Source organism: Lissotriton helveticus (assembly GCF_964261635.1).
Source record: "Lissotriton helveticus chromosome 1_1 unlocalized genomic scaffold, aLisHel1.1 SUPER_1_unloc_40, whole genome shotgun sequence".
Classification (NCBI taxonomy): Eukaryota; Metazoa; Chordata; class Amphibia; order Caudata; family Salamandridae; genus Lissotriton; species Lissotriton helveticus.
In genome coordinates this window covers 326,856-349,814 of record NW_027611682.1, presented here as the reverse complement: position 1 = coordinate 349,814, position 22,959 = coordinate 326,856, and the positions used below count along the sequence as shown (strand labels likewise).

The window sequence follows — 22,959 nt, the reverse complement described above, 5'->3', positions numbered from 1 at the left end:
GTGTATCGGGGGCGGTTTCAGAGAAATTCTCGATTGCCAGGGGAACCCGACAGGGATGCCCCCTGTCCCCCTACCTCTTTGCGCTGGTCATGGAACCGTTGGCCTCTTGGGTGCGCATCGACGCACAACTTCGTGGCTTTGTGTGGGGGGCAGGACTCTCGGATAGAATCGCGCTGTATGCGGATGATGTCCTTTTCTTTTTGACTGATCTTAACCGATCTGGCCCTCGAATACTGGAAATAATGCGTATATTTGGGGAGGTGTCAGGACTCTTTCTCAACCCGTGCAAGTCGACCCTATGGGTGCTGCGCGGGGAGACGGGTGTATACCCTTGGGCTTCGGCCCTGCGGGTGGCGGTCGGTGGTCTGAAATACCTAGGAGTCTTCCTGTCTGAGTCCGCCGCTATCGCATGGGAGCGCAACGTGCTGCCTGTGTGGGATAGAGTCCAATCGGACATCAAAACATGGTCTCGCATGCCTCTCAATATCTACGGTAGGTCTGCAATCTTCAAAATGGTCGCCCTCCCGCGCCTCTTGTATCAACTGCAGAACCATCCACATAAGATCGAACCACAGTGGTTCCGTCGGGTGAATTCGGTACTGGGCCGCTTTCTGTGGGCGGGGGGTGCCTCTAGGGTGGCGCTGCGGACTTGCTTCTTATCCACTTATTGTGGAGGTCTGGCTACATCAGACCTCCTGTCCTACTACCAGGCCTCCCAATTATTGGTTCTGAACGAGTGGTGGTACGGCGATAGCAATGACCCTGCGTACGCACTGGAACGCGTGTTGATGGGAGACGCCACGTTACATACGCTGCTGTACTCGGCTGGGCAGCGGCGGAAACTACCGCAGGTCACACAGGTGGTCTTCATGATCTGGAGACAAGTACTGCGCCGTATGGGCTGGTGGGGTAGACTGACGGCAGAAACCCCACTATGGAACAATGGACAGCTCCCCGCACTGACTTCGCTGACGGGGTTTGGTGGCTGGGACTCTATCGGAATTTCATTGCTCGGTCATGTTCTTACCGGGGTTACACTCAAGTCCTTCCAAGACCTTAGCTCTGAATTTAGTATGCCCAAGACCCAATTCTTTAAATACCTACAATTCCGTCATGCGCTTGAACCTAGCCTGGTTGGTTTGGATCGGCTTCCCGAATTTAGCCCAGTGGAAGCCAAGCTCTTCATGGGTGATCTGGGGGATAGGAAAGTCTCCAAAATATACCAAACACTGGTCACCCATTGCTCCTCTTCCCTACTGCCGCTGAAAGACTCCTGGGAGACAGACATTGGTCCATTGGACGAGGATGACTGGAGGGAGGCCCTGGAATCCCCCCCGTGGGGCTGCCATAGCCGTGCGACTCCGGTTCATACAATTCAAATACCTGCATAGGGCCTATTACACCAGAGAGAGACTGTGGAAGGCTGGCCTCATTGCGACTCCGGAGTGTCTGCGCTGTGGGACTGAGAGAGGCACACTATTACATACGGTGTGGTCCTGTGTGGGTCTGACCCGATTCTGGAATGGTGTATGGAATTGTCTGTCGGAAGTGCTGGGGTGGGTCCTTCCCCGTACGCCCAGGCTGGGTCTTCTGCATGTCCTGGAGAATGTGGGGGGGGAACATCTACAAGCGTCACCTTCTGTTGTTGGGTCTAGTAGTGGCCAAGCGGGATCTGGCGAGGGCATGGAAGAGTGACCGTGCTCCTCCACTGAGCGCCTGGAAAGCGGGCCTGGATTATCTCATGGGGTTAGAGTTACCAGTGTTTGAAGCCAGGGGATGCCCCCGGAAACATTATAAGATCTGGAAGCGGTGGGCAGATTATAGAGGGTTAACCTTGGAGCCCCCAATTGACTTGGATGATGGACTGCCTGCAGATGGGGACCTCTGGGCCTAGGAGGGCGCTCGATCATTGCTGTACTCTAATCATGTGCTGCGGTTGAAGGTGATCACGTGCATTGGGTTAGGGTGGGATAAGGGGTGGGTAGTCGGGGCGTTGAGTGGTTGGAGGGGCGAGGGCGTGCGGGAGGGGGGGTGATTTGAGCGATTAGGCTATGTATACACCTTGCTATATGTTTGCCATTTGACAGTGTCCTCCTGATTGTGGAGAACTGTGCCTATGCTATGCCTAATCAGTCAATAAACGCAGTTGTGAAAAAAAAAAAAAGGACAAAAGAATAAAAAGTGCACCAAATCCTGCGGAGACACAGTGTCACAGCCGCAGGTAGGTAACACTTGGCCTTGATGGCTTCCTCTTGGAACAGCTAGTAGTAAATGAAAGAGGTTCAGCCGAAACCAAATTAACAGGAAGCGGTCAAAGCTCGACATTGGCCAAGACAGATATGGTTCCATACATAAAGTAGTTTGTATGACAACATAGTTTCTATTGCTGCTTTTCTTTAAATCCACCTCCTCCCCCTGGAAAAGCTGAGAAAGAAAAAAGCTATTTTTCACAAGCTTCACGTCGGTTACAGTAATTGAGTCGGGATTCGAGAAGAGTTCCGGGCGCCCCAATGCAGTGAAACACTTTTTCAGGTATTTTAGCCACGGGATTTTTAACATGTTATCCCATGTCAGCAGTGCTTCTCTCAGGAGTTGGTGGTTTAACGGGAGGTCCTTATTTAGCCAGCATTTCAGCCAGAATGTTAAAGGCCGAAGTGCGATGGTGTCTCCTAAATATGGAGAGCCTAACTCCTCATGCACTATGAAATTGGCGGTTCCTTTTGGGACCCCCGGAAGCTGTTTCAAAAAATTATTTTCTGTTACCACCAAATCCTTAACATTCGTGTGCCCCCATAACTCACTTCCGTAGCAGCCTATTGCCACACTCTTGGCCCGATATACTTTTAGCAAAGCAGCAATTGGCCGTTTCCCCATTTTCCTCACAAAACTAAAAATTGCTGCATTTGCCCGTGTTATCTCCCCTTTTTTCTTCTGAATGGCGGGCCCCATTTCAGTTGGTTATCAAACAGGACCCCCAAGTATGAGAAGGTTTTAGTCGTGGGAATCTTCTCCTCATTTACATGAAATAAAAACTCTCTCTTACGTGCTGTACCTACATTCATAACAAAAGATTTTGAGTTATTAATGGAGAGATCACGGGATTTCTTAAATGTAAAAAAAGTTGAAGCCCTTTTGCGGACCTTGCCAACAAAACAGCGTCGTCCGCATACAGTAAAACAGGTAACCCTTTACGTCCAACAAAGGGATAATCAGCACTTGTTTTTAAGAGGGTATTTTCCAAATTATTTATGTATAAATTAAAAAGAAACGGGGCCAGGATGCAACCCTGTCTTACACCGTGTTTTACTCCGAATGCCCTGGTCACCTTCAAATCCTGGGTGTATCGCACGTTTGCTCGGGTGTCCTGGTGTAGGTCCGCCAGGAAATTGACCAGGGTCTGCTCCACCCCCATGTTACTCATAGCCTCCCATAATTTGCCCCTATTGACACAGTCGAAGGCTGAAGAGAGGTCCATAAAAGCCATGTGGACTGTGCTCTGACGTGCCATCGTAAATTTACCTAACACCATATATAGGTTGAGACACTGGGAGTGGCCTGGTCTAAAGCCATATTGGATTGAAAAAACTATTATTTCCATCAGCCCAGGTTGTTAGCCTGTTCAGAATTACACCACCTACTACTTTTACGACCGAATCAATTAAGGATATTGGTCTGTAGCAGGATGTGCTGTTACGGTCCCCTACTATTGTGGACAGCCCCCAGGACTTTGGGCATCCGTGGTCAGCGGCTGCGTTAAATACGGCGGAGAGAACGGGGGCCCAAAGTGATGTCTTTGATTTTAATAGGTCCGGAGGCACACCATCGGGCCCGGGTGCTTTCCTGCTAGTTAAACCCATGATGCCCTTCTCCACCTCGCAAATGTTGAAATGCAAGGGTTTAGTACCTGAGACACCTTTATCATGTATAGATTGTGGTATATCGCTGTTAAAAATACGACTAAAATGAGAGACCCAATCATCTGTCGGATATGTTGGTACCTAAGGGGGAATCACCTGTGGAAGCAAAGAGGGGTTTGTTTACAATGCCCCAGAATTTAGAGCTGTTACCAAGTATTTCTGGATCTAACAGGTTTTCCCAAGTGGCCGCTTTTACTTCAGCTTTGCGTTTAACCAAGGCCCTTTTATAGGTGAGCCGAGCTGCCCTGATGTTTACCTGGACCCTTGGACTGGCCTTGAGTGCTAATTTTAGATCACGGCTTGCCTTGGAGCATGCGTTGTCAAACCACTTCGGCGCATTACAGATCCGGCCTGTAGGGGCTACTGTTAACATTCCCCCAACTTTCGTAACTATACCGCCAAAGGCTAATAGAATTTCCTGAGCTGATGTTGTGGGAGATACACAGGTGGATAACTCAGTGTTACATGTCCTATTGATCTTTTCATAAAGTTTGGCCGAGTTCACCCTTTCCCACTTTAGACGTCTATTACCGTCCGTACATTTTAGGACCCCACTGTCAGGCCTATTTTCTAATACATTGAAAAGCGTCCCTTCAAAACAAATACAAACAGGATTGTGATCACTCAGTGAGTTCTCTAAAATTTTAAACCCAGATATACAGGGACTAAGATTACTGGAATAAAGTATGTGGTCAATATAGGAACCCCCCACACTGCCTTTAAAGGTAGGGATTTCATAGAAGGTGTTATCATCCACCTGAGCCATGGCAGTTACTAGGTCGAAATCATCCATGAAGGCATTCAGCAAGTTTCCTCGGGGGTATGATCGAAATGAAAGCCTTCAAGTCTATTGCATCCTAATAAGCCTATTGGAGTAATTGCTGGGTTCCCACAAGGGTGGGCGTTCAGGTCACCTACAATGACAACCTGGGGTGGGAGTCTCTCCAAGTTATCCCTTAGAAAATGATCAAGGCCCATGATCTTGCAGCCCCCTTTAAGGTTAACAGCATTGTAAAAATTAATTAATGCTCGAGTCTCTTTCCCCTTTTTGATCGTCAGTATCTGGATATCACTATTATTGAAAGGAAATATTTTAACAGAGCATGATAGTGCTAGATCGATATACACAACAAGACCCCCTTTGGCTCTCCCACTCCTTGAGGGTTCGGCGGGCACAAAGAAGCTTTTGTATCCTTCAATAAATGCGTTGTTTCCTACCAGCCATGTTTCCTGTAAGCAAATTATTGGGTAGGATTTTATAAAGGACACCCAAGATGGATCATTGATTTTGCTAGTTAACCCAGCAATGTTCCACGAGATTACATTATGCCTCGCTACTATTGACACCTCTGGGACAGGAACTTCACCCATTAAGTCTTTGTTGTCGGGGTTGATAGAACTTGACTCTGGACTATCCGCTACCACTGATCTTAGTTCCATGTTATAATTCCATGTACTTATGTGGGTTTGAGGATGTTCTTGTAATTGTAAATGCCAAATATTATCAGGCTCTCTGTATATCGGCAGTCCATTAGTTGTCAGCAGATGTCCCTCGGTGACAATTGAGTCCTTGTGTATTGCCTTCGACCTATGGTTGGTGATAGCCCCTGTATCGATGTGAAGTGTCTCAACTTCCTGTGGCGTCCCCCTGTTATCTGCACTTTGACGGGGGTGTAGGGAGGCATCTACTACAAGTGTAGATGAGATATCATAAAGTCAATCCACTCCCTCAAGGCCTTCCTGCTGATGGAGGGCAGCAAATCGATTAAAGGTTGGTACCCTGTACTGAGTGTCAAAGTAATCAGAGTGCCCTTGACCAGAGATGTAATTAGCGTGCATGCTTCCATGTGCTATTTGGTGTGGGGTGTAAAACCTTGTTCTATGTGGATACTGTCGGTTTGCGTTCCCTAAAAACGTGGAGGGTGGCTGATAGAAATAGCTGAGATCTGCAGTTTGTATACTACTTTCTAGATCACCATCCCTCCAACCAGTAATGTAATTAACCACCCGCCGATCTTTAAAGTTTATAACAATACAGTCGCCCTCGTAATCCTTTTTCCTGTGTCCCACCCAGTTTATTCTCCTGACCTGAAGGATTTGACCATTTAGTGATTGGGGAATGGGTCTATGTCTGGTTAGCCAATGGCTAACCTTGTTTTTCAATTCTAGATAGACCTCAGATTTCCCTATACCTAAGGGTGGGACTCCTATCATGATCACAGTGTAAGAGTAGGATTCCGGTGGCAGGTCAATACGTGGGAATTTATTAACTGGGGCTAAGCTAATCGGGATATCCTGTCGGCTGGTGCTGATGTCGTTATTTAGAACCTCAGCTGCCCACTCGCTCTCAGCCCCCCCTTCTATAATGTCTGGTTCGGTGTTACTTGGTTGCACACTTGGGGTAGTTAACACGTCTGTGCTTGCACCCGGTGTCGCTGGTAAGACATTGGGTAGCTCTGTATGTCCCTTGGTCGTTTCAATGGTTGTAAAGATTTAAGCGATTTAATTGGGCCTGATGTTGCAACTAAGAGTTTCTTTTTAGGGACAGGGCACAATGGCTTAGTAAGATTTTTTTGGTTGGCCTGAATTTGGGGGATTTTAACATACTCCAACAGCATTTTGTTGTTCTGCAAGAGGACCTCTTCCATTTTATTGACTTTCTCGGTCATCGTGTTAACTCTTTGTGTCAGGGGGAGCATAAGGGACTTTAACAGGTGCTCAATTTTTCCCAAGATAGTATCTAGGTGGGTGTCGTTATTACATGCCCTGTCAAGTAGCTCGCTGTCAGTATTAACAGTTTGGAGGCCTGTACTATTATCTTTGAGCGTCAGCTGGCTTAGATGTGGTGATGTGGGGTTTTTGGGTGTTTGATTAACTACCCCCTGACTATGCCTGGGCTTTTGTTTATCATATTTCAATTTGGCCAAATGTTTCTGCGTCACCCACACCCTCCTCCTAGATGTAGAGGTGCCTACATTCCCTTTCCCTCGGATGCAAATGTTAGGGGAAGTTAATATAATAGGGATTTGAGAGGTTGTCGCTATTACTGCCTCAGAGGCTTCAATATGTGTGGAGGTTTCTGCGGATGACTGGATGTTAGGTGTCATAGATAACCTATATTCCCGGGTAACAAAGTCAGGCGGGGGAGTAGTCATAGAAAAGACTAGTTGTCTGTTCTCTGTGACCGGAAAACCCGCAAATCATTCCATGAGGATGGAGTTTTGAGAGCATACTGTTTGTGTGGATGAATTAGCTATCGTGTGTACATCCTGAGTTTTCTGCGTTGAGAGACACATGCTTGGGGGCAGTGAAAGGCGCCTCTCCGTGTTTTATATCGCGTTGACAACAACTCTTATAGTTTTTTGGAGCATTCTGTCAATCGCGGTAAGGCTTGGGAGGGGGGTGGTAACTTGGGCCTTTTGCCTAGAGGTGGACGTAGTCGACATTGGAGTAGTCTTGCTTTTAATCATTATGACAATGCAACGGCTTGCTAATGATGGTAATTTGTCCTGGACCAGGAAGGTTCAGTTTACATAGGTTGAACAGATGATTCCTATAAATATACCTAGTGATCAGACACAAATGTTATCTTAAAGAATACAAAAAGAGTCACCTTGATTGGAATGCAGTGGTTCCAATGAAAGCCAAGAGGGGAGGCCCAGCCCAGTCTCCTCGTGCCTCTGAGGGCAACAGAGGGCCTGCCCTTAGCCCGGGCTTTGCCCAGCGATCCCGCGACGCGGGAGGAGCTCGGCTCTTTTTGAGCGCCTCCGGGCGCGACTGACACCGTCAGTGGGCGGAGCCTGGAGGAATTGTGGGGGCTGTAGTCCCCCCGCTCGGCGGCCGCGGTTTGTATGCGGCAGCGGGGGGACCAGATGCCCAAGTACAGCTGTCCCCAACACCCTCTCGGCGGGTGCAATAGGCTTGGCGGCAGGTCAATAGATTCCCTTGGGGTCGGCAAGAATGGTGGGTCTCTCTCGCTCCTCAGACTAGTCAAATATAGCTTAGCACCAGGAAAAAAGTGGGGGTAACCTTAGAAGCAGATCCTACTTTCCTACAGTAAACTATTACATTTTACTAATAATACATATGTCAATCCCACTCCAATTTATACAACAGTAGCCATACTGTTGAACACAGGGGAGGTAAAATGTACTAGTCCCACTCCACGCAGTGCAACAGTAGAGAAAGTGTTGGATTGCAGAGGGGTAAAACTTACAATTCCCACTCCACTTAGTGCAACTGTAAAGAAAGTGTTGGATTAGGGAGGGGTAAAAGTTACTATTCCCACTCCACTCAGTACAGCTTTAGGGAAAGTATTGAATTGCAGAGGGGTGAAATTTACTATTCCCACTCCAGTCAGTGTAACAGTATGAAAAGTGTTAGTTTGTGGAGGGGTAAAATGTACTATAACCTCTCCAGTCACTAATTCACTTCAACAAAATAAAATAATTTCAGAAACAGACTAAATAACAAAATTAATGTAAATTTAAAAACTATATATTTTTCAAATAATTAAATATTTATTACAATGTTTAATACATATAAATTCCTACAAATATTATTATAATTAAGATACACTATTTTTTTCTCTGACCAGGTCCCCAATCTTCGGACCAAGGCAGATCTTGCTGGCACAACCATCACTTCTCCAGTGTTTGTGCGTTTCACTTAGCCGTTCCTTTATAAACGCGAAATTCAGGCAAACGTTCATTGTTGTCAAATAGTGTTTCAGCCACCGCTGTACTGACACTATCGAGGTCTGGTACCTACATTCTCACACCATACAGGAGTTCATAAGGAGTACAACCCCCGTAGGGATTTTACTTGGCATGTTGTTAAGTGCCCTCTGAACAACATTGCTTTTGAGGACTGCTTAAGTCATGGTTTTTCCTCTCAACTACGGAATTTTCCTCAGGATGGTAGGGGAGGAGTACTGCAAGGCCACACCCAAACCTCCCATGGCTTCTTTGTAAGCCAGAGAGCTAAAGGCCAGACTATAGTCGCAATGCAGCGTGCTATTGAGTATGTTCCAATGAAGACTCACAAATCCTTTATTACAGTTTGAGCATCAGCTGAGCGCTGTGGCCAGGAATCTGGATCATGAATTCACTGCCACCAAGATGTACTTGTAAGCCCCATCTGATTGTAAGGCACCGCAGCGATCCCAATACACACATGCCAAGGGCTTGTCTTAAATCAAACGAGATGTCAGTGCGGGACGTGCCAAGGAGGAGCCCTTCATCTGCTGGCAGATGTTGCATTTAAGGACAAAATCCTTGGTCTGTTTTGATAGACCTGTCCACCAATAGCGGTACTTCAGTAATTAAATTGTACTAATAATCCCTGCATGAGCGAACCCAGACCCTACTAGTGTGCTCACTGACTGGTTTTAGCCAGCCTGCCTCCACAGACGAGTTTCTGACCCCTTGGGTGAGGGCCTTTGTTCTCAGGTGTCAGAAACAAATCCTGCCCGGGTAGAGGATTTTTTACACACCCTCCCACGGGATGACCTACAGATTAGCATTCCAAGGCAGGTCCAAGAGACAACCGCCTTTGGTATGCCAATCTGGATTCCCTCACAGGAGAGGATGCTGACCGCCTTTGACCAGGGCCCATTTGGCACTTGAGCAAGGCAGGAAAATTAGTAGTCAGCTAGGCGTGTTCACCTCCAGGCTAGTACCACCCTTCAGGGGGATTACCTGAAATGATCACAACCTTTCAGAGTCTGCCATCTTTGTGATGGCCAACTGAAGAACACCTGAAAGTAGTGATATTGGGGGTGTAGGACCCCAGGGGTCAATAGCTGAATGGCGCTGAATACGAGCGCTTCACAGAATTCGTACTCCTGAGGCGGAAGCCGGGAGCTGTACTTGTTGTTTTTAAAATTTGAGTGTCACTATTTGGAAATTGTGTTTTAAACCCCCCTTACCTGAAGCAAACCAAGGTAACTGCGCAGCGGTTCCTAAACGCGGAAAACGACCTCTGGCTGACGCCATTGCCGGCGTGCACCTAGGCCACGCCCCCTTTTAGGCCACGCCCCCCCCCCCACCCAGCTTAAAAAGGCGCTGAATACGAGCACTTCACAGAATTCGTACTCCTGAGGCGGAAGCCGGGAGCTGTACTTGTTGTTTTTAAAATTTGAGTGTCACTATTTGGAAATTGTGTTTTAAACCCCCCTTACCTGAAGCAAACCAAGGTAACTGCGCAGCGGTTCCTAAACGCGGAAAATGACCTCTGGCTGACGCCATTGCCGGCGTGCACCTAGGCCACGCCCCCTTTTAGGCCACGCCCCACCCCGCCTCCTCCTCCAATACAAAATGTACCATTGGCGGAAGCGCAGCGGGCGCGCCGGCAGCGTGCCAAAGGCGCGCCTAAGGCAAGCCCGTCTGCGCCCGTCCGCGCCAGGACGGGCCTAGGGCCAGATACCCTTTTTCCACCCAACCTACGATAGCATATTCTAGTGACTCCCTGCACCTACTCAATCAGCCCCTCCAGCTTTCCTGCACTAACGTCCTCAATGGTGAGAGTTCCCATGCTCATTGTCCACACTGCCCTTTCAAATTCACTCCAGCAATGAAAACTCAAACTCCCCGGACTACTATCAAGATGGCCTTGCTAAACTGTAGATCCCTGCCTAAACATAGCCACGAAATACATATGCTCCTAGAAGAAGAGCAATTCGAGATTCTGTTCCTTATGGAGACATGGCTCACTCCTGACTCGGACTCTGACATAGTTCAGGCGCTACCTCAGGGCTACCTTGTGCAACACCTAAACCGAGCGAAGGGAAAGGGAGGAGGGATAGCTATCATCTATAGGGACCAACTCTCATGCAGATTTCATGACAGTCCCCTCATGGACTGTGAAAACGTTTACTTTAGTATCCAACTCACCACCTGTAACTCACTTTCAGGAGTCCTTATTTATCGCCCTCCAGGCCCTCTGGGTCAATTCTGTAGTTCCCTTGTGGAATTTTCATCTGCCATGACCAGCACTTTGCCCAATCTGCTTATTCTAGGGGACCTCAATCTCCATTTTGATAAAAGGAATGACAAAATTCCCTCAGAGCTGCTCCTAGACCTAGCCACTCACAATCTTCATCTTCAAAGTGACCAACCTACACATAGCCTTGGCCACTTACTCGATCCCATCTTTTGTAACATCAATGCTTTGAAAATAAACGCCCGGTCCCTCTGCCCTGGTCAGACCACATGTTCATCCCCTTTAGATGGGAGATCCCGACCATGTCTACCCCCAACCATCCTCCCGGCAGACCGGCTCGCCCCTGGGCTACACTAGACACCGAAAAATGGGAGCAAGCCTTGGATCACTACAAGCCCAGCTCTACGACCGACCCCATAATAGCTGATGCGGAGTTTAGATCCTGGATTGAAAGCTCTCTCAATACCATCATCCCAAAAAAAACACATCAGGTAGCTCGTAAAAAACTTCCGCCCCATGGTTCTCCCAGGAGATTCGTCTTATGAAGAAGACATGCAAAAGGGCCGAGAGAACGTGGCAGAAAGACTTCAACCCCAAAAGCAAACAGGACTATAGGCTAGCTATACTCAACTACAAAAAAGCCTTGAAAAATGCACAATCTGTCTTCTTCCAGGAGAAAATCAGTGCTGCATCCTGCTCATCAAGAGAGACTTTCCGAATTGTAAGACAACTCTTGAACACCCCAGAGCCCACATGTCCGATAGACCCCTCGGATAATTACTGTGACAAGCTTGCCACTTACTTTGACCTAAAAATTCAAAATATCCTTCAACAACTCCCGCCCATCACCCCTCTGGACCTACTATCTGAGCCCCCAAGTCAAGCCCACAATCCCAAAATCAGACTTGATACATTTAACCCGATAAGTAAGGATACCTTGTCCCCCATTTTTCATTCTCTCAAAAGTGGCTCTCCTTCTGACCCTGCCCCAGTCCAAATCCTAAAGCAAGTAGCATCTACCATCCTTGCACCTCTGGTAAAATTAATTAACACCTCCTTAGCAGTCGGAGTAGTACCCCCTAGCTGGAAAAAGGCGAAGGTTAGAGCTCTACTTAAAAAGCCTAACCTAGACCCCCTCAACTTAGCCAACTTCAGGCCCATCTCCCTTCTCCCCTGCATCAGTAAGATGACAGAAAAATTCATAAATGCCCAACTGTCAAACTACCTCGAATCCAATGAACTACTCAAAGCATCCCAGACAGGTTTCCGCCCTGGTCAGGGCACGGAAACAGCTATGGTGACGGTGATCGAGGAGGCTAGGAAGATCATAGACGCAGGACGGTCAGTGGCAGTGATCCTCCTGGACCTGAGTGCGGCCTTCGACACGGTCAACCATCACATCATGGCCCAGCGACTCAGAGACCTTGGGATCACTGATGCTGCCCTGTCCTGGCTAATATCATTTCTGCAGGACCGTTCCTTTCAGGTTATAGAGGGTAGTTATACATCTAAAGAGACCCCTATACGTTGCGGAGTACTACAGGGCTCCTCCTTGAGCCCTACGCTCTTCAACGTATATATGTCCCCTCTGGAAAACATAGTCACCCCCCATGGTATTAAACCCTTAACCTACGCGGACGACACACAGCTGGTCGTCTTGCTCTCCCAGCAGGAGAATCATACCACCGACCTTCACTCCTGTCTGAGAGACATAGTTAGCTGGATGGACAGATCTCACTTGAAGCTAAATAGTGACAAGACAGAAATACTGGTGATGGGGAATCAATCCCACTTCCGTCCGGACTCTCTATGGCCCCCATGCATGGGTAAACGCCCCACTCCCAAATCCGAGATCAAAAGCCTCGGAGTATGGTTGGACCAAGACCTCACGATGCATACCCAGGCAAGGAAAACGGCCGGAGCCTGCTATGGGCTTATGCGGTCCGCCCGGAAAATTTTACCTCTCCTCCCCCTCCTTTCAAGGAAACTCCTGATCCAGGGCCTCATTTTGTCACGACTGGACTACGGTAATGCACTGTATATGGGCGCCCCGAAGAAAGTAACTACTAAACTACAGGTAGTACAGAATGTGGCAGCACGGATCCTTACCAACACCAGAAGCCGTTGTTCGGCCAAGCCAGCCATCAAAGCGCTTCACTGGCTGCCCATCCTGGAAAGAGTGCAGTTCAAGGCGCTCTGTTTAACACACAAAATCCTCAACGGGAAAGCCCCTCCTATCTTCAAAGACCTGGTGACCCCCTATACCACCTCCAGATCACTTCGATCCTCTAACACCCACCTAACGCTAACACCCAAGATCAAGAGATCACGATCAGGAGGTCGGCGTTTCTCATACAACGCCTCCAGATTGTGGAACTCCCTCCCTCCTGACATCCGCGCACAGCCCAACCTGTTGACATTTCGAAAATCTCTGAAAACCTGGCTGTTCCCATAAACTCTTCCTCTCAGATTCCATCTGTACTTATTCAGCGCGGGGACGCTCACGGGCAGCCAGGCGCTCAAGAAATCTATTAACAATAACAATAACAATATTACCCTAGACTCCGCTAACGCCCCTAAATCTAGTATTTATGGGAGACCCTGGCATCAGGAGATCAGATCCTGCCGACCTAAAAGAAGACGGACGGACGTGAAGACTCGCATGAAACAAGAACAGAAGATCCAGCAACTGACTTAGCGGCGACCCTGCCGACCTGTCTGTTATTAGACAGTTGCACCTAAACACAACTTGTCCTGCAGCTGCGGTGTCTCCAAACCCTGGGAGAACTGCCAGCACTTCGGCCAAGAACTAGAAACTCCTGTGGAACAGCAGAGCTGCTCCCCTGCACCTTGTAGGTACCAAGAAAGAACTGTAAGGCTCCAAGACCGTGAAAACCCGACATTGAAAGCATCGCTATACCTGAGCCACCTAGCACCTGGGTGAAGTAGGCCGACAGTGCCAACCCAGTCACCAGACCCGATGCCCACCTTGAGTTTCACCTCTGTGGACATATCAATGCCACTTGCGGCTTCTGCTTGCAGGTCCCCTGTACCGCGACGCTCCCTGTGACAAAACCTGATGCCTAAAGACACTTTTGCACCCGTTACCCGTGGCCCAAGGAGACGAGGACTGAAGGCTTCTCCATGTCCCGCAGCATTGTGTGGCCTGAGCCCCCCTGTTGGTTCAGCCCGTCTGGCCTCCCAATCCAAACCTGCAGCCTCCTTTCATGCAGACTAATCCCCATAGACTAACATTGGGCACCGGACGCTGTATTTTACCACTGCACCCTGCTGCCCTAGGGCCACTGCAGGTGACCTGCTGGCGCTGCCTTGGACCTTGCCCCATACTTACCTTAAGTCCAAGAGATTGGTCTCGTAAGTATCATTACTCTACTGTATCCCATACTTGTTTTTCCTCCCGTAAGATAACATTGCAGCTTCTGAAAATGGACGAAGTATTGACTTTTTAAAATGGAAAGAATTTCTATCTCAAAACGTACTTACCTGATCATATTGATTCTGCCGCTTACATATATATAAATGTATTTGTTATTTTCATAAATTGGGGATCTCCTTATTGAGTTGTGTGCATCGTTTATTTATTGTATGTGTATTTTACAGATGTCTAACACTGATCTCTGATAAGCCTAAGGCTGCTCGGCCTCACTACCCCCTAGAAGAGCATCTTGGGATTGCTAGAGCAAACCTTGTCCACTTATAAGGAATATGTGGACTCTTTGTACAGTATACCTCTTTTCGGTGTACTATAGAAAGATCCAGCTTCCGACACTCCTCTGCTTGTTCCTCATAAGCACCTACCTGTGCACCTCCTCTGTTTCTACCTCATAAGCACCTACCTCTGCACATTCCCTGTTTATTCCTCATAAGCATCTTCCTGTGTTTCTCCTCTGTTTGTACCTCATAGGTACCTGCGTGTGCATCTCTTCTGTTTGTACCTCATAAGCAGCTACCTGTGCACCTCTATTTACTCCTCATAAGAACCTACTATACACCTCCGTTATTTACATCTTATAACCACCTACTTGTGCACTGCCTGTCTTTGTGCCTCACAAGCAGCTACCTGTGCGCCTTCTCTCTTTATACCTCATAAGCACTTACCTGTGCTCCGCCTCTGTTTATACCTCATAATCACCTACATGTTTACCACCTTTACTTATATATCGTAATTACCTACCTATTCGACTCCTTAGTTTATACCTCATAAGCACCTACCTGTGCACCTCCTCCGTCTATAGCTCATAAGCACCTGCCTGTGCACGTCATCTGTTTGTACCTTGTGAGCTTCTGCAATGAAGCTTGTAATCCTACACAGACAGCAACGGGCCCATGATTATCAGGCAATTATCTGGCATCAGCTGTGTGAATGCATCAAGTGTGTTCCCCTGATTCAGCTAAAAAATAACCTGTTAAATGAGTACATAGACATTGTGGGCGGGTAATAACAGGGAACAAGTTACACCTGGATGTAAGAAATGCCTTATGGTAGAAATGCTATATTCAGCTGCGGATGACGGATGCCTCCTCGCGCGCTGCCAAAACCCCGTCCGGCCAAAGAGTAGCCTACTCGGCACAAAAGAGACAACACTAAGTCCGATACCCCTGAAATGAAGATCAAAAAAGATGAATATGCAGACATCTGCTGGCTGCACTGATATGTCAGATAAATTATTGGTTGTCATAAAGTCTCAATAATAAGGACTAAATACCTGTTATGACTGAATATTAACTTATAGATCAGTGTTTGTTTGCTTTATCTGCGCTTACAATGTAAAGGTCGGGCATTACAATGAACCACTCGTGGTTTTATAGCAAGAGCTGTGGAACGAGCTGCGGCTTGAAATGCAACAAGGTCTGAACTTTAGATACTTTAGGAAGAACTAAAGAATCTCTTGTGTATGTATTGTGTGTGGCCAGAACCAGGTCCTGCAAGTTGAACTAGTTTTAGGGAGATGGACGGATATTACAGCAATAAAAATATCTACCTCATCACATGATAATGTTCCAATCTTTCAGATTAGAAGAAACCAGAAATGCTTGAACCAACCCCAGCGAGGGCTGAGATGGTGGCAGCGATTACTTAACGAACAGCAAGGTAAAGACAAGAGTTGGTACTTGAGCTGATATAATGTGAACAGGAAAGCACTGAAATATGTGAATGCAGTTACCTTTCTTGTGTACTTCCAGAGGAGTCAACTTTGTTGTACACTTTCTGAAACTAAATAAACAACCGTACACCCTGTTCTCTCTTTTTCCACAATCTGTTGTTTAAATGAAATCTTGTCCACGTGCATTTACCTAAAGCTTTACCTCTAGCACGTGGTGCTCCGTGAGCGCCCTTTCTATACTAAGTTACTCTGTGAGCAGTGGTAATTCACCTCCTTTGCAGAAGTTAATAAGATATGACATGTTCAACAGAATGTTTGCTTAAATATCTGTGTATGGTGAAATAATCCTTGCTAAGTTTCAAAGATGGTGAAGTTGAGATGTTGTTAAAAGCCAGTTAAATATTGTGTATTCATATTGTGTTACATTTGCATTTCGTAATTTTAAATCTCTTTACATCCAACAGAAAACAAGATTTGAAAGCATGAAATGCTTTTGAATAACAGCTATTGTTCTGTAAATCTACAAACAATGGTCAGAAATAATGAACTTCAGTATTCAGGAAAACATCAGCGCAGTCAGAGACGGACAGACCTGAATATAAACTGACAGACCCCGGAAGAGGCTGGGAAGGATAATTCAGTGGACGTAAGAGTCTGAGCTGTGCAACTCCACGTCACAGGACTGAGGAAATGACCTCTAGAAAAGTGAGGCCACAACACTGACAAACCACCTTCAGCTGTGATCATGGGATCGGTATAACATGGTTACAGCAGTGCGTTGATTCCTAAAATTATAATAGACCATCATTCAATGCTCTAGGTGTATTGTAAACTCTTCCTGACTATACCACAGCAATCAGTGTAGAGCACAACAGAGTGGAGACAAACAACTAAAGTGTAAAAGAAAGAGGAGTTCTGCTGTCTAACATTGAGAGCTCTGTCCCTATTGCACCAATGAGAAGAATTTATTTTTACCCACAAGTGTCAAAACCTGTTATCCAATCCGAAGACAAAATCTCTTGCAAGGAAGCCTGACTAATATTATGAGTGTGCCAAGTGTTTAGTGGCGATTGTACTTTATTTTTAAATTGGAAATCAAATGTTGTAAATGCCAACAAATGCAGGAAATGTGGGAATAATACAAGTGCTTTATCAACCATGCTGGCCCTTCAGGAAACACAGTCATGGGATGTAGACAAATATATCCCCGACCCAGAGACACTAATCAAGAAAGAAGAATCATACACATGCAGCGAAAGCTTTAGTTTCTCATCCATATTAAAGTGCCATCGGCAAACACACACAGGCGAAGAGCTGTTCAGATGCAGTGAATGTGTAAAGAGCTTTAGGCTGTTATCAACCCTAAAAAGATATGAGCGAATGCACACAGGGGAAAAACCATTTGAGTGCAATGAATGTGTGAAGAGTTTTAGTCAGTTATCAGACCTCCAAAGACATCAACAAACACATACAGGGGAAAAGCCATACCACTGCAGTGAATGTTTGAAGAGCTTTAGTCAGTTATCACATCTCTACAGACATCAGAAAACACACGCAGGGGAAAAAACATACAACTGCAGCGAATGTGAGAAGAGTTTTAGTTGGTTATCACACCTCCAAGTACATATGCGAACACACACTGGGGAAAAGTCATTCAGGTGCAGTGAATGTGTGAAGAGCTTTAGGCTGTTATCAGATCTCCAAAGACATCAGCGAAAGCACACAGGCGGAAAGTCTTACCATTGCTGTGAATGTGTGAAAAGCTTTGGTAAGTTATCACACCTCTACAAACATCAGAAAACACACACAGGGGAAGAAACATACAACTGCAGCGAATCTGAGAAGGGCTTTAGTTGTTTATCACATCTCCAAGCACATCAGCAAAAACACACAGAAGAAAGGCCATTCAGATGCAGTGAATGTGTGAAGAGCTTTAGGCTGTTATCAACCCTGAAAAGACATCGACGAACGCACACAGAGGAAAAACCATTCAAGTGCAATGAATGTGTGAAGAGCTTTAGTCAGGTATCAGATCTCCAAAGACATCAGCGAATGCACACAGGGGAAAAACCATACCAGTGCAATGAATGTTTGAAGTGCTTTAGTCAGTTATCACACCTCTACAGACATCAGAAAACACACACAGGGGAAAAAACATACAACTGCAGCGAATGTGAGAAGAGCTTTAGTTGGTTATCCCAACTCCAAACACATCAGCGATCACACACTGGGGAAAAACCTTTCAGGTGCAGTAAATGTGTGAAGAGGTTTAGTCGATCGCCAGACCTGCAAAGACATCAGCGAACACACTCTGAGGAAAAACCATACCATTGCAGTGAATGTGGAAAGAGCTTTAGGCAGTTATCAATCCTACACGGACATCAGCGAATACACACTGGGGAAAAACCATACCATTGCAGTGAATGTATGAAGAGCTTTAGTCAGTTATCAATCCTACGCGTACATCAGCGAACACACACTGGGGAAAAACCATACCATTGCAGTGAATGTATGAAAAGCTTTAGCCAGTTATCAGCCCTCCAAGTACATCAGCAAACACACACAGGGGAAAAACCATACCACTGCAGTGAATGTGAAAAGAGTTTTGGTCAATTATCAATCTTACAAAGACATCAGCGAACACACACAGGGGAAAAGCCATACCACTGCAATGAATGTGTGAAGAGCTTTAGTCAATTATCAATCCTTCAAGTACATCAGCGAACACACACAGGGTTAAAACCATACCACTGCAGTGAATGTGAAAAGAGTTTTAGACAGTTATCACAGCTCCAAAGACATCAGCGAACACACACTGGGGAAAAGCCATACCATTGCAGCGACTGTGTCAAGAGCTTTAGTCGGTTATCACACCTTCAAGCACATCAGCTAACACACACAGGGTTAAAACCATACCATTGCAGTAAATGTGAAAAAAGCTTTAGTTGGTTATTACACCTCTACAGACATCAGCGAACACACACAGGGGAAAAAACCATTCAAGTGCAGTGAATGTGTGAAGTGCTTTAATCAATTATCAGACCTAAAAAGACATCAACGAAGACACACAGGGGAAAAACCATTCAAGTGCAGTGAATGTTTGAAGAGCTTTAGTCAGTTATCAGACCAACAAAGACATCAACGAACACACAGAGGGTAAGAATCATTCAATGGAAGTGGATGTGTGAAGAGCTTTAGTCACTTATCATAGCAGCAAGGCATCACCGAACATACACGGGAAAAGCTATTCAAATGAAGGTAATGTGCAAAATTCTTTAGTCAATTATATGAGCTACAAAAACATCATTGAACACACACTAGGGAAAAAACCATACGACTGCAGTGTATGCGTGAAGAGCTTTAGTTGGTTATCACACACCCAAACGCATCAACAAACACACACATGGGATAAAACATACAACTCTAGTTAATGTGTGAAGAGCTTTTGTCAATGACCAGCCCTACAGGGATATCTGAGAACACACACATGGGAAAACCATACAATTGCAGTGAATGTATGAGAGCTTTAGTTGGTTATTATACCTCCTAAGACATCAGCAAACTAACACAGGGTTAAAATCATACCATTGCAGTAAATGTGTGAAGAGCTTTAGTCAATCTTCAGAGTTCAAAAGACATCAGAAAAAACGCACCGGGGGAAACCATTCAAGTCCAGTTAGTAAGAGAAGAGCTTCAGTTGGTTACCGAGCCTACAAAGCCATCAGCGAAGTACAGAAGATGATAAAGTTACAATTATGTGGGGCATTCAAATGCCGGAGGATGTTAAGTAGAAGATAGACACCCCGACTAGCAGAATGGAAGCAACACATATATTTGTAGAATAATCATGTCTACTCAGTGATTGATCATTTCATTTCTCTACAGATAAGAAAATAAATGAAGTTGCAGGAAACACATTAAGACATTAGCAGAGTGCAGACCAAAAGGAAAGAAATAGTGTTGTTTTTTACTTTGGTAAAGTAGAGTTCTAAAGAACAACATCCACACACGCCTGGTCATGCTACTTTTAAAATCAACACTATGGACAGGGCTTGGACTAACAAGGGTATTTTCAGCTAACTTTAGGGATTAGTTCTAAAACCTATAAACCAAATACACTCAAACTGATTTAACTGGCAGGCACTGGAGAATATTCATAGTTAATTGTGTGCTTTAGGTGCTTTATGCAACATTGATGGTTTCACTGCTGTAGCAGGAGAACAGAGTCCAAAAACATGAGAAGTGAAAGTAGGACCTTGTGATCTCAAACTCTCTGGGTTCGTGCTTGCAGTTCACATGTACCTCCCGAGACCTGACACAGGAGAAGCGATGCTCATTTCCATCATCACATGCATCTGTAAATGCACCCACCATAGTGGCACTTCCCCAGTGACGTTCAACAGCTGGATCCTTGGGGGATTGGACTGCTCACCACTGACTATGTCAATAATTCATTGTTTGATTAATTGCTTGTAAAAATATTTTATGAGTTTCTTTTTTGCAGATAATCATTTGACCAAATCCTAACTGTGTCATAGATAGAATTAGTGCATGATGGCAAAATTATTGATATGAGAAAACGATGTTGAAATGTTTACTTCTAATGAGGTTTCTTAAGGTTTGACAGTTAAGTAAAGATTAAATATTGAGCACTAAAGAATTCCAGCTCCTAGAAGCTGAAATCCACAAGTATCGACTCTCTGTTATGCATTTCTGCAACCTTTACACTTGGAAAGAAATCTGGATTCAGGAGAAAAGGAACACAAATGATATTCAGGTTTGTGTTTAAGAGCTAAAAAGAACCCTCTTTTTATAAACGTTGCTGGTAAATGCAAGTACTTAAAAAGCATATGCTGCCTCATGAGCAGAGTGAAAGTTTCTGATGCATTTTAGCCTTTCTCAGACCAGAAATAGGATAGTCCGTAGCATTCAGAATCATCTGAGATTTGCTTTTGTGTTGCTGGAGCCACCAAATACAGTGTTCTCATAACCCAGCTTTGGATAGAGGAAGGAGTTCACCGATAAAATATTCATGTGAGAAGAAAAAAAAGGAAACATCTTCAGTAGCCAAAGATGATAGAAACAAATGCATTCCATTGAGTTCATTTTAAAAAAGTGCCGAGTCCTTGCTGCCGAGCATCATCACAACCATCTTGTAGTGGTAGTTTGGGATGAGGTCACTTTCAGAACTTGGAAATGAAACTATTAGTTGCTGTTAAATACCAGACTGAGCACAGCACATCTATGCCCCCAGAGTTCTGTCCATCCTGGCATGTTTTGCATTGAAGGTTTTGTGAACATGTGAGAGTCGAGCATCTCTGCACCTTTGACTAATGAGAGACCACTTCTCATGGATTCTTCTCCCTGATGATTCCTCACCTGTAGCATAATCCCAGGTGCCAGTCTGGATCAGGAATCTTCAAGGCTATCACATTGCCGGTAGGAGACACTGGCATTGCATCAGTAGCAAAAGCAGCATCCAATGGCATCACCGAAGCATCCAGCACAAGGTCATCGATTCCCTTATTTTTAGTCCTAAGGCACTGGTCCAGAGTTTGCTCTCTCAAAGAGTCTTATGTTTTCCCACAGGCATTTTCCAACTAGTGGAGTAGTGTGTCTCCTCCCTAGAGATCAGGGTTCAAACCCTGTAGGACTGGGAAGGACTGATATCTAAAGCACATCTCCAATTCATCTGTCTCTAGTGCTTCGATTCAGACCACGACTACTGGTGGTGTTACTCCTGTCAGAGCAAGCGCCCGAAGGCCATCAAGGACCATGTGGCGAGGTGCTTCATAGACTGGGCCAGGGACGAAGAGTGCAGTTGACACCGCTTCTGACCACACTACAGGTCAAAATGGAACATTTCAAGCGACAAACTCTAGCTCTAATGTAACCGGCGTTGGAACCAGGAGACTGTAAGGTGTCAATAAACATGCAGGATGCGTACTTCTACATCCTGGTCCTGAATTTACATCAGAGGTATCAGTGTTTTGTAGGGGGTTCTATGCAGTAGTAGTTTGTAGTGCTACCATTTGAGTTAACATCGGCACCTCAAGATTTCAGAGGTGATGGCAGTGGTTAAAATCCATCTCCGAAGGTCGAGTGCACCTATTTTCCCAAACCTGAATGATTGGCTAATCAAAGTTGGATCTCCAGAGGCGGTATTTCCTCATCTATAGTCAAGTGTATCCCTACTGTTTAACCGGGGTTCTGGACGAAGGAGCCAGGATCCCACCCGACGCCCACAACTAAGCATGGGCGGATTTTGCGGATCCACGATTCGCGGATTTGCGTATTCACGGATCGTGGATCCGCAAAATCCGCGGATTTTGCGGATTTGCGTACCCGCGGATTTGGGGCGGGGCTTCCATGCGAGTGCACATGGCTCTTGTGTGTATAAAAGGTCAGAGACCGATCAGAGCAGCAGATGAAAGATACAGGCCTCTGGGTAGATGTATAGTGCTTTTACTACACTACAGCTGCCTAAAGTGCCAGAGAGTTGTCTACAGAGACCAGGTGTGTGTTACTATGCAATTGCGCCGAAGGGTGCAGGGGTCCCTTGAGTGATCTGCCCATCATAGTGGGTAAATGGCGGGAAGACGGTGCACACCGCGAGTGTGTGGGCGGGGCCAAACGGACGGCGCTTCCATGCGAGTGCACATGCCTCTTGTGTGTATAAAAGGTCAGAGACTGATCAGAGCAGCAGATGTAGAGACAGAAGCTCCTGGTCACATAACAGCACGGGGATTGCGCTCGTGAAGGTCAAAGATGCAAAGGCCTTTGTCCAGCGTCACAGCTGATTTTCGACGGTATATTTGGGAAGAAGGCACACCTGCCCAGCCTCCACAACGCTCACGATTGTTTTTGGGCTGATGAATGAGTCACTGAATTTAAGCTTCAACTAGGGCACGTGCTGTATTGATATCTGTAAGTGCTTCCTGTTGAGGTTTAATTTTTGTGCCAGGACCATCGTG

The 22,959-nt window shown here is 46.0% G+C and overlaps 1 protein-coding gene across 1 annotated transcript in view; it reads left to right on the top strand.

Annotated features, from left to right (window-relative positions):
- Positions 1-20,667, top strand: part of LOC144806034 (uncharacterized) — a 106,575-nt gene extending 85,908 nt beyond the window's left edge. The window contains 3 exon segments of the mRNA XM_078672482.1: positions 15,894-15,972; positions 16,450-18,970; positions 18,972-20,667. Coding sequence (XP_078528608.1) covers positions 17,144-18,970; positions 18,972-19,145 — 2,001 coding nt within the window. The 5' untranslated portion in view covers positions 15,894-15,972; positions 16,450-17,143 and the 3' untranslated portion in view covers positions 19,146-20,667.
- Positions 20,668-22,959: the final 2,292 nt, after the last annotated feature.